The 12,741-nt window shown below is 36.4% G+C and overlaps 1 protein-coding gene across 4 annotated transcripts in view; it reads right to left on the minus strand.

Moving 5' to 3' along the window:
- POLR3G (RNA polymerase III subunit G) overlaps nt 1-12,741 on the minus strand; it is a 47,455-nt gene that overhangs the window by 22,624 nt on the left and 12,090 nt on the right. For all 4 annotated transcript variants that reach the window (XM_033179153.1, XM_033179152.1, XM_033179156.1 and 1 more), the window contains exons 3-5: nt 10,782-10,911; nt 2,636-2,692; nt 655-705 (exon numbers count right to left, since the gene is read on the minus strand). In XM_033179153.1, coding sequence (XP_033035044.1) covers nt 655-705; nt 2,636-2,692; nt 10,782-10,911 — 238 coding nt within the window. The remainder of the gene's footprint in view (nt 1-654; nt 706-2,635; nt 2,693-10,781; nt 10,912-12,741) is intronic.

The raw sequence follows: 12,741 nt of genomic DNA on the forward strand, positions 1-12,741 counted from the left end.
GCAATATACCAATGTAATAAACTTGCACATGTACCCCGTATGTAAAATAAACACTGAAATTTTTAAAAAGATATAAAATTTAAAAATTAAAAAATAAGACACACACAAAGAAAAGGCAACAACTAAGAAAAAAAACACCCAAAAGATAAACAACAAAAAACAAGCTTTAGCAAAATAGTTACAATGCATTTTTATATATACAGGGGGACAGAGAGAGAGAGAGAGAGAGAGTCAGGGTCTTATAGAGTGTCAAGGTCTTGCTCTGTCTTCCAGGCTTAAGTGCAGTGGTGCAATTTGGGTTAACTGCAGCCTCTGCCTCTTCGGCTCAAGTGATCCTCCCACCTTAGCCTCCCAAGTAGCTGGGACTACAGGTGCAGGCCACCACACTTGGCTAATATTTGTTTTAACTTTATGTAGAGACAAGTTCTCACTATGTTGCCCAGGCTGGTCTCAAACTCCTGGGCTCAAGTGATCCTCCCACCTCAGCCTCCCAAAGTGCTCAGATTACAGGCATGAGCCCCCTTGCCTGGCACAAAATACTTTAAGAAAAGCATTAAGAACAGTGAGTATAATTTTGGGTTGACAAGTCCACATTAACAGAATGTAAGAAATGACCTTCTCCTACCTGAATTACTATTATATTAGTGAATGTACCTTTTTTACATTTATTTCTTGGCATCATCTCTCCTGGAAGTCTTCTCCAATCTGTACATAAAATAAAAAATAAAAAAATTGCAGTTTCCTTTAGGAATTAGTGGCATTGAATATAACTACGTGAAGGACACAATAGTTGTCCAGGAAATGACAATAAAGTGCCTTAGTATCTGACTTTACAAATTTAGCTTAAAACATAAAAAAACAAAATCCAAATATAACAGACAATGATATATTTTCTCCTATAAAGAAAAGTTTATTACAATAGCTCTGAAACAGTGCTATAAAATTTTTTGGGAAGAAAATCTTACGGTAATTATTTGTGGGTGCTGGAATTATGACAGTTTTTCTTAAGTATTATTTATATTTATTTATTTGACTACTTTGTATTTCATAAGTTTTCTGTAGTTGATATATTCTGTAGTATATATATGTCTTATGCAACAAATTTTTTTTTCAAAAGTATGTTACCACAATCCCAACACATGCAAAATGAAATAAACAATTCTAACATCTGAAAACTTTAAAATTAAAAATATAAATAGCTGTCAAAAATAAATTTCCTCCAATAAATACTTTTGCTTGTATCAGTTAAATAATTCCTCTAATGTGTCACTTTATTTTAATTTTTAAGCATAAACAGAAAATTGAAGCAACATAAAAGTTGATTTAAAAATACTGCCTGCTAATAAAGAAATTTCGGAGCATTTTATAAAGCATTTAAATCTCAAGTCATTTTACCTGAAAAATAAATTTTGCTTTGAATATATTTTAGTTTTTGTAAACTATTCATTTTAGATCATGACGGGAATATGTAAAGAGAATCATTTGAGAGATGAATACTAATGAAACGGAAGAAATGCGAGACCTAAGTTGTGTCCAACCTTACCAACACTGAAAAGATAGTACTATAATCTGTGAAAACGATAATGCTGTTAATGCCATTTATGTTTTTACATAAGGGCAGTTTCCATAAAAGACCAAGGACAGAGACATAAAAAGAATGTGAATTAAAATGAGAAGACCTGGGTTCTAACAGTAATGGCCACATGGCCTGGCAGGTCACTTTATTTCTATGACAACTGTTTTTATTTGCAAAATGAATGAATGAGTGGGATGAGATCTCCTTTACGGCCCCTTCCAACTTGTCCATACCCAAGGTAAAGCTTCTTTTTAGATATAGTTCTTTTGAAAAAGAAACCTAATAACTAAAACTAGTCTGCTTAAAAGAAAGGAAGATCCATGAGCTTGGCTTACAATACCTTTAAAACAAGATTTTTTTTTTCTCTTCAAATACTCTAAAATTGCTCAGGAGCATAGTATTTGTGCTTCTTGGTACTACAAATTACAATTGTGATTGTGGCTAATTAAATTGGAAAATCCAAATGCTTTGTTTGGCCTGTCCTATTTTTATAAAAAATATATTTTAAGGGCCGGGCACAGTGGCTCACGCCTATAAATACCAGCACTTTGGGAGACCAAAGTGGGCAGATTACAAGGTCAGGAGATCAAGACCATCCTGGCTAACACAGTGAAACCCTGTCTCTACTAAAAATACAAAAAATTAGCCGGGCGTGGTGGCAGCCGCCTATAGTCCCAGCTACTCGGGAAGCTGAGGCAGGACAATGGGCATGAACCCTGGAGGTGGAGCTTGCACTGAGCCGAGATTGCACCACTGCCCTCCAGCCTGGCCAACAGAGCGAGACTCCGTCTCAAAACAAAACAAAACAAAACAAACAAACATATATATATATATATTTTAAGAACTTTCACAAAAGCACTTCAACTCTTCCTTGTTTTAGCATAAAAATCTTTTCACCTTAGTTTCTAACAGATTTATATTACTCATTAATCACAATAAAAGAACCAGACTCAATTTTCCTATGGTAAAAATAGAAAACGTAGCCTAAAAAAAAAAAAAATATGAGGTGAGAGAGACAGCCTTTAAAAATTATTTCCATATTGTGCGTTTTGCAGTTACCTGGTATCCATTCTTCCTTGTATACCTTCATGTATCTTTTACTATACCTTTCAATATCTAGGAGAAAAAAAAGAATAAAGAACTCATTAGGAAAATCAAAAGTAACCCTGAACTTAAGCCATTTCTTTAAGATAACTGAAAACAAGAGACAACATTTTTTATTTCACATGCAGGGAGTTTCCTGTATTTGTACATAAGAGAACGGGAAAAAGGGTAAGGGTAGGCAAGGTTGGACTTGGCGAGGGCTTACCAATGTGAGGCATAAATGAGTAAGCTGCAAGCCCTACATGCCAACTGCTGAAAAATCTGCAGGGATCCTCTGAGCTTGCCAAAACCAGTAAAGCCACAACTGTGGCTCCTGCTTCAGACTGGTCCACCTTATCACAAGAAACACCCTTAAGGAGGGCACAAACTCTTTCCTAGCAGCACAAGTTGGAAAGCAACACTATCACACAAAAGCCTGAAGCCATGTTCATCATAAAAAGTAGTTCAGGAGTTAGTCATGAAAAGCGAAAGGTAATACTAAAGATGAATAGATAAAAATTAGGGACCAAATACGTACAGATTTTTCTTCTGTGTCAAAAATATGCTTCCAAATAATACAACCACATATGACAGAAAGGTAACTAAAATAAGCAATAGATCAGAGACCAAGAGATCAGGTTTTTCTAGGTATTTTAACTGCTTGACTTCCGGTCAAATGTTTTAACTAATCCTGCCAAGTTTTTCATCTGTAAAACGAAGTCAGCACAAATGAGAGATTCCTAGCATTTGTAACACAACGACTTCTTTTTAAGAATTTTCTCCAAAACAGATTCCATATTTTAAATAATTTTAACCTTCAGTATACCAGAAAAAAATAATTTTTAGTCTTTTTCCTCTGGGTACAATAGACCATTTTTTATATTTTAAAATATTTTTAGGTTAATTTCAAATAATGAAATACAGAGAATAAATAAAAAAGATAACAGCTAAAAGAATAGCTATTGAAAACTAATCATTGGAACTCAATTAAAAAGGGGTAAAGGATTTGAATAGACATTTCTCTAAAGAAGATACAAAAATGGACAAAAAGCATGAAAAGATGTCCAACATCACTAATCATTACGGAAATTCAAATCAAAACTACAATGAGATACTGTGTTACAACCACTAGGATGGCTAGGATCAAAACAACAATAAGAAACACTGGCAAGGATATGGAGAAATTTGAACCTTCATATATTATTAATGGGAATGTAAAACGGTACACCCACTTTAGAAAACAGTTTGGCAGTTCCTCCATATGTGAAATAAAGAGTTACCATATGATCCTATGTGCATACCCAACAGAACTGAAAACAAACGTTCACACAAAACATGTACATGAATGTTCATGACAGGATAACTTATGTAATCCCGAAAGTGAACTGACCCAAATGCCCATCGAGTGATGAGTGGATAAACAAAATGTGGCGTATATCCATACAGTGGGATGTTAGACAGCCATAAAAAGGAATGAAGCACTCATATGTACTAAGCCATGAATGAACCTTGAAAACATTATGGCAAGTCAAAGAAGCCAGTCACAAAAAGACACATATTACAGGATTCCACTTATATGAGATGGTCAGAACAGATAAGTCTCCACAGACAGAAAACAGATTTCTGGTGCCACGGGTTGGAAGGAGGGAAGAGTAGGGACTGACTACTAAAGGTTACAGAATTTCTTTTCTGGATGACGAAAAGCTTCTAAAAAATTAGATAGTGGCTGGGCATAGTGGCTCACACCTGTAATCCCAGAGCGACTGGGCGCAGTGGCTCACACCTATAATCCCAGCACTTTGAGGCCAGGGCAGGTAGATTACTTGAGGTCAGGAGTTCAAGACCAGCTGGGCCAACATGGTAAAACGCCATCTGTACTAAAAATACAAAAAAAATTAGCCAGGTGTGGTGGCGTGTGCCTGTAATCCCAGGTACTGAGATTACAGGTACTGAGATTGAGGCAAGAGAATCACTTGAATCCAGGAGGCAGAAGTTGCAGTGAACCGAGATCATGCCACTGCATTCTAGCCTGGGTAACAGAGGAAGACTCTGTGTCAAAACAAATAAAAATTAAACAGTGGTGTTGGCTGCATAGCTCTGTAGCTATATTAAAAGTCACTGAATTGTATACTTCAAGAAGTAAATTTACACATGTGGATTATGTCTCAGTAAAGCTGTTACTTAAAAATCATAAAACTAGGCCCAACACAGTGGCTCAGGATGTAAACCCAGCACTTTGGGAGGCCAAGGCATGTGGATTTAGTCCAGGAGTTTGAAATCAGCCTGAGCAATATGGTGAAACTCCATCTCTACAAAAAATACAAAAATTAGCTGGGCATGGTAGCTCATGCCAGTGATTCCAGCTACTTGGGAGGCTGTGGTGGAAGGATCGCTTGAGCCTGGGAGGTAGAGGCTGCAGTGAACTGAGATTATGCCACTGCATTCCAGCCTGGGTGACAGAACAAGATCCTGTCTCAAATAAAAATAAATAAATAAAGCTACTGGAGATTTTACTAAGCAATTAACTATAGCAAATCCAAATTTATATTACATGTTTTACTGGTTTTGAAGTTAAATTTAACCAAAATGGGCAAAGTCATTTGAATGCAGTTTTCTGTGCATCAGCTGCCACACACAAACCTAGAATATACGCCTTCTGTATTTCCTGATCCCAGATTCCAAATGCATCTTTAATAGGTTCTAACTTATCATTTCTTCTGGTTCTTTTTCTCATACGTGTATCATCTAAATAATTTCAGATTACAAATGCTTATCACTACTTCCAAGCCTTCCTGTACTTACATATCTAAAATACAATACTTTAAAAAACTTTCCTGTCTCATACTTCTATTGAAGAGAGGATGGCCCAGCCATCTTCTTTGCTCTATACTTGCAAAGTATTTCCATTATTAAATTTATATTCACCAATTAACATGATCAATCCAAAAAACAATCTAGCTTATCACTACTTCCAAGCCTTCCTGTACTTACATATCTAAAATGCAATACTTTAAAAAACTTTCATGTCTCATACTTCTATTGAAGAGAGGATGGCCCAGCCATCTTCTTTGCTCTATACTTGCAAAATATTTTCATTATTAAATTTATAATCACCAATTAACATGATCAATCCAAAAAACAATTTCATGTCTATATAATCAATTTCCTTTCGATCATTTTTGTCTCTGCCTTTATGTTCAGCATTTGCCAGTTACAAAACACATCAAATTAATTTTGGTGCATAAATATCATAAAACAAAACAAAACAAAAACAATCACCTCATTTTAGCAAATGGGATATTCCAGGTTTTTGATACAAAGTATTACATGATGAGGTCTTTTTCAAAGATTGACTGTACAAGGCCACCATAATCCTTTTTAATTCTTGGAGATAGTGTTTACTCATTGATTCTTGAATTTGAGAAAATTCACTGAAGACAATGTCATCTGAAGACTCAGTCTGAGATTTTGCTTATACAATCAATTTCATCATCATCATTAGCATCCAGAGAGCTATCTATCTCTTTGCATTTGTCTTCTGATTCATCTAAGAACTGTGGAACATGTTTTACTGTCAATTTTGGACATTATGAGCAGAAAATTAAAAAATTTTGAAATTTCCAATTGTATTAAATGAAAATTAAAACAGAGCAACTACAAATATGAGGCTCTCTGAAGACTTTATGTCTTCTTAAAAAACATAATACTTTGGACAATGCAACAGGAAAACTATATGATGACATAATAGTGATAATTTATTTCAATTGCACAGTCAATTCCATCATTCTCCCATTTTTTATATTTATTCTTTTTTTCAGCATAGTTGGGGAATGTCTGATGAATAATGATAAGGTAATATCTATGATGATGAAATAGGAAGGTACTTCAAGATAGAGAAAAAATAAGATCACTCAGATTCCACAGTTATCTTAGATATATAAAAGGGTTCAATGGGCTGATATGGTATTCTAAGATAAAACGAGTTTTCCTTTTTAAGTAAATTTCTGTTTCTTCTTTAGAAAACCTCTATGCAAGAATAAAAGTTATGAATATCAATCACACAAACAATAAGAACTGTTCCAAAAATACTGTCAAAAATTTATATTGAGTCTCATGGACACGGGTGCTATAGCAAGAATTAGTAAGCCAAATTCCATTTATTCAGTAACAGACCTATGGACGTATTTAAGTAAACGTACTATTTCCATTAAGCTGTGAGGTTCTGAAAATGACTTATGACACCATCACCACTGTCAGAATCATGTTTCTACCTCAAAGGACCCTGTAGTTCAGGAACTTGAGCTAGAAACCATTGGACTGGACGATCTCTACATCCTCTTACAGCCAAAATTCACTAAATAATATTCATTGGTGTTTTTCCTTTATTATATAACAAATTTCAATGCAAAATACTAATCATTTCTATAATTCTACATGAAAACATTAAAAACAAACTTTGAAGACATTGCAACATGAAATATGTTCATTCCATGCCTTCAGTTCTTTAGGACTGATCTCAATGCCCTGAGCCACCAGCCACTTGACTATCAGGAAGTCTTGAGATCTCCCACCCTATTTGTCTGTCCTAGTGTCTAATGATTTAGTTTTTTTTTTTTTTTTTTTTGAGACGGAGTCTCGCTCTGTCGCCCAGGCTGGAGTGCAGTGGCCGGATCTCAGCTCACTGCAAGCTCCGCCTCCCGGGTTTACGCCATTCTCCTGCCTCAGCCTCCTGAGTAGCTGGGACTACAGGCGCCCACCACCTCGCCAGGCTAGGTTTTTTTTGTATTTTTAGTAGAGACGGGGTTTCACCATGTTAGCCAGGATGGTCTCGAACTCCTGACCTTGTGATCCACTCATCTCGGCCTCCCAAAGTGCTGGGATTACAGGCTTGAGCCACCGCGCCCGGCCATGATTTAGTTCTTTACAGTAGCCCTTAAGTCTCTCTTTCCTAAAGAACACAGGTGGCAAGTGATGCACCTGGCGAATGCACAGTCATGCAGTATCTCTATCTGGAATATGATTCTGACAGTCGGGTGGTTCTGTTCAATCTGGCCAATTCTTTTTCACTCATAGCATGGATATTATATAAATTTATACATGCACATATATACACATATTATATAAACCTATATATGCACATATAAATGTATATATTTTATAGAAAAACCTTTATTTTTAACATGAGTGTGTTTTTTAAGCACACTATTATCAGGAAAGAGAGGTAAGCTGGGTGTGGCGGCTCAGGCCTGTAATTCCAGCACTTTGGGAGGCCAAGATGGGAGGATCGCTTGAAGCCAGGAATTCGAGACCACTGTGAGCAAAAAAGCGAGACCGCTGTCTCTACAAAAACAATAAAAATAAAAAATTAGCCAGGCATGGTGGTATGTGCCTGTAGTCCCAGCTACTCAAGAGGTTGAGGTAGGAGGATCACTTGAGCCCAGGAGTTTGGAAGCTGCAGCGAGCTGTGATCGTGCCACTGCACTCTAGCCTGGGTGACAGAGCGAGACCTCATCTCTAAAATACAAAATAAAACAATTAAAAAAAAAAAAGACAGAAGTAAACATGAAGATCTCAGGGAGAATGTACTTGTATCAATCTGGAAATTTCTATACAAGAGTTTTCCCCTGAAAGAAATAAAAGCAAAAAAAAACCCTTATATTTTTAAATACTTTATTGCCTAGTTATCAAAGATAAAGTGCCCCTTAATCCAAGTACAAGCCAACCATTCCCACAGACCAACAACAGAATTACGTTTTTTTGTTTGTTTGTTTTTTGTTTTTAAGAGACAGTCTCGCTCTGTCACCCAGGCTGGAGTGCAATGGCACGATCTCGGCTCACTGAAAGCTCCACCTCTTGGGTTCATGCCATTCTCCTGCCTCAGCCTCCCGAGTAGCTGGGACTACAGGCACCCGCCACCATGCCCCGCTAATTTTTGTATTTTTAGTAAAGATGGGGTTTCACCGTGTTAGACAGGATGGTCTCGATCTCCTGACCTCGTGATCCACTTGCCTCGGCCTCCCAAAGCACAGGGATTACAGGCGTGAGCCACGGCGCCCCACCGACAAAATTATGTTTTTAATATCCCTGTCTAAAACACTCACATAAATGCTTTAATTATTTGATACACTTTTTTTTTTTTTGAGACAGAGTCTCACTCTGTTGCCCAGGTTGCAGATACAGTGACATAATCCCAGCTCACTGCAACCTCCACCTCCCCGGTTCAAGCGATTCTCCTGCCTCAGCTTCCTGAGAAGCTGGGACTACAGGCACCGGCCACCACGCCTGGCTAATTTTTGTATTTTTAATAGAGACGGGGTTTGCCCATGTTGGCCAGATTGGTCTCAAACTCCGGACCTCAGGTGATCCGGACCTCAGGTGATCCGCCTGCCTCAGCCTCCCAATGTGCTAGGATTACAAGAGTAAGCCCCTGCACCTGGTCTGATTGGATGTACTTTTAAATTAGACATGTGCTTTAATAACAACCACATTCAGCTAAGTAAATCTGTACCATAGAGAAAAGATCAATTTTAAAAGCACTAAAGTATACCCTGCATTACTATTTTTTCTAATAAGAATGAATACTGATTAGTTCATTTGGTCTTTTTGAAATCTTTAAAATGAAAAGTTTTATTTTAGAACTCAAACAGATGAAAGCATACAACATATTCATGGAAGTTAAAAATTTCAGTATTAGGCCGGGCGCGGTGGCTCACGTCTGTCTGTAATCCCAGCACTTTCGGTGGCTGATGCGGGCAGACTACTTTAGGTCAGGAGTTCCAGACCAGCCTGGCCAACATGGTGAAACGTCCCAACTAAAAATATCAAAATTAGCTGGGCATGGTATTGCGCGTCTATAATTCCAGCTACTCAGGAGGCTGAGATGTCAGAATCACTCGAACCCAGGAGGCGGAGGTTGCAGTGAGTCGAGATTGCACCACTGCACTCCAGCCTGGGTGACAAGAGTGAGACTCCATTCCATTACAAAAAAAACCAAAAACAATTAAATATTTTTGAGATAAAATATCTCGTATCAAACCATTATATAACTCAAAGCAGCTATGTTTTGAGAATTAAATGAATTTGTCTAAAATGCTTCTTATAATTATACGTGCATGCTAAGATCATTACACAAGGCTTCCTTTTTTGACTCAGCCAATTCAAACTATTCTAGAGAGAGGAAAAATGGAATGTATTTTTAATACTAATGGAATGAGATGACACTATTAATTTCTCATGTTTTAATGATGTTGTTTTGAGAACTCAAAGGTGGTATCAGTCTCTCTAATTTCAACAATCAAGGGCAGAAAGTGAAAAATCAATATAGTACTGCTGTCCTAAATAGCTACGCAGGAATCGTTTCCTTTCCTATAAAACCACTTCCCACTTCTAGTCTGAGACTGTTGAGCCCTCTCCAACTATAATGTTTCCTTTCTTCCCTAAGCAGCACTAATGAACACATATTTTACATCATATCAAACCCCTAAATGATAAACCAAACAAAATCAAGTCTTAAAAATTTTTTTAACCTAAATATTAAATAATTGGAGACATGCATAAAGGTTTACGTATAATGATAATAATCACAGCATTATATATACAAGCAAAAAACTGGAAATAATCTTTAAAAAGCAGGAAATTAGTTACAGTTAATAATATTATATCCACAGAGTAGACCACCAGTCATTAAAAGTCATGTTTGCCAAGAATAATAAGGATATGCGAAAATGCTAATATGCTACTGAGTGAAAAAAGATACAAAGTAATATGAATCTAATTTTGTAAAGAGAATATACATGCATAAGAAAAAATCTGGACTATATAACAAAATATTAATAGTGGTTCTCTAGACATAAGCATGGGTAATTTTTACTTTTCAAAATTTTCCTGTTTTTCATAATTTTCACTGGACATATAAAATTATTGTGAAAGCTATTTCTAAAAATAAAATATCAAAGTTTAAAGTATTTTTTCTGTTAAAGCAACATAAATATGCTTTTTCAAAGTGGTTGATGATTTTTGATTGAATAGAATCAATCAACATTCAATGATTATATATCTTGTGCTTAAACACTGTTTCATCTGTATACATTAAGACACATAATTAAAGATTCCAATATGGTACCTTGTCTTTCTTCAGGTGTTTCAATAAAATAAGGCATTCTTTTCATTGTTTCTCTCAACTCCTGTTTCAAAGCCAGCATATATTCTTCACCTTCTCCTGTTTTCAGTGGCACTGGTTTATAATCTGTATCCTGTTTATATTAAGATACAAAGGTTTTTTTTCAAATCAATTATGTATTTTAATATCCCTTTTATCTGTATTGTAGAAAAGAGCAGTTTTATTGAAATACTGTGTTTTACAGGCACTACGTTTTACAATCAACTTAAAAGATGAACTTCCGTAGTCTATTTAACCTATTAACCCATTTCCTACTTTGCTCTTATATTAGAGGTAAAAAAGATGCATAATTTTCCTATTGGCCCTGAAAACTACACCAATAATCATTTTGTCATACAGTCTGTTGACGTATGTGATTATCTACTTTAAAGATTAAGATACCAGGCGGGCGCAGTGGCTTACACCTGTAATCCCAGCACTTTGGGAGGCCGAGGAGGCGGATCACAAGGTCAGGAGATCGAGACCATCCTGGCTAACATGGTGAAACCCTGTCTCTACTAAAAATACAAAAAAAAAAAAAAAATTAGCCAGGTGTGGTGGCAGGTGCCTGTAGTCCCAGCTACTCGGGAGGCTGAGGCAGGAGAATGGTGTGAACCTAGGAGGCGAAGCTTGCAGTGAGCCAAGATCGTGCCACTGTACTCCAACCTGGGTGACAGAGCAAGAGTCTGTCTCACAAAAAAAAAAAAAATTAACATACCCCCCCAAAAAAAAAGGAAAAAGAAAAAGAAAAACTAAGGTACCCAAATGAGAGCAGCTGCTTTAGGTCCTTATTAACCTCAACTAGTGGTGGTGTTATTGGGAAAAAATAAATAAAAAAGCAGCAGCTATCATTTAGTATATGGTTACTATGATATATTCAATATCCAATATCCATTATCTCATTGAAAGGACTACCAATATTTCTCCTTTTACAGTGAAGAAATTGAGAAGTGAACAATTTATAAGCCTATAGAATGAATAAATGACAAGATGGAGTTTGAAGCTGCATTTCAAGTTTTTAAAATTATACACACATATACATATACACAAATATGCATTTGTATGTGTGCATATATTTACACAAATATATTCATTAACAAGTGGATCTCTAGGGTACATAGTAAAGACATTTCTGGTTTCAGAGAATAAAGATAAGGTACATTTTCAAAATTTGATTAGGAATATATACACTCATTCTGCAACTACTTATTGAGTATCCAACATGGTTAGACTATAGAAGATACCATGATAAACAAGTCAAAGTCCCTGCCCACAGGGAATTTACATTCTAGGAGAGAAACACACAACAAATTAGTAAACAAATGAGGTGACATACAATTTCACATAGTGATAAATGACATAAAAATAAACGAAGGTGGGTAAAGGAAAAGTGACTGACAGTGCATGGAGGATGGAGGTGGAATCTACACAGGGTGAGCACGCGTGGCCTCTTGAGGAAGTCACATTTGAGTAGAGATTGCGATAAAATCAGGGAGCCATCCATGCAAAGAGAAGAGATGGTGGGGAACCAGCAGGCCCAAAGGCCTGAGAACATAAGGAGGCCCGCGTAGCTGAGGAATGAGAAGGACAGTGGTAGAAAAAGGGTCAGAGAGACATCAAAACGGAGACATCAGGAAGAGCCTTGTACCCCGTAGTAAGGAATTTTAATTTTATTCCAAGTATAAAGAAATACTATGTACTAACATCCCCAGTGTTTGGAAGTAATCTCCTCATACATGGAAAAGAGCTTGTTTTAAAAATCACTGTAAAGTGACATTATGCCAATACCTGAGATATTTGTCTCTGTTTTTATGCTGTGCTGAATATCAAAAAGGTAAAATATCAACAGCAAAAAGCGGAGACCTCTTGTGTGAGATATCTAGATCACTGGATACATTCTAAACTAAACACAAAGTGAAAACAT

The sequence above is a fragment of the Trachypithecus francoisi genome, unplaced genomic scaffold, assembly GCF_009764315.1.
Source record: "Trachypithecus francoisi isolate TF-2019V2 unplaced genomic scaffold, Tfra_2.0 Lachesis_group2, whole genome shotgun sequence".
Classification (NCBI taxonomy): Eukaryota; Metazoa; Chordata; class Mammalia; order Primates; family Cercopithecidae; genus Trachypithecus; species Trachypithecus francoisi.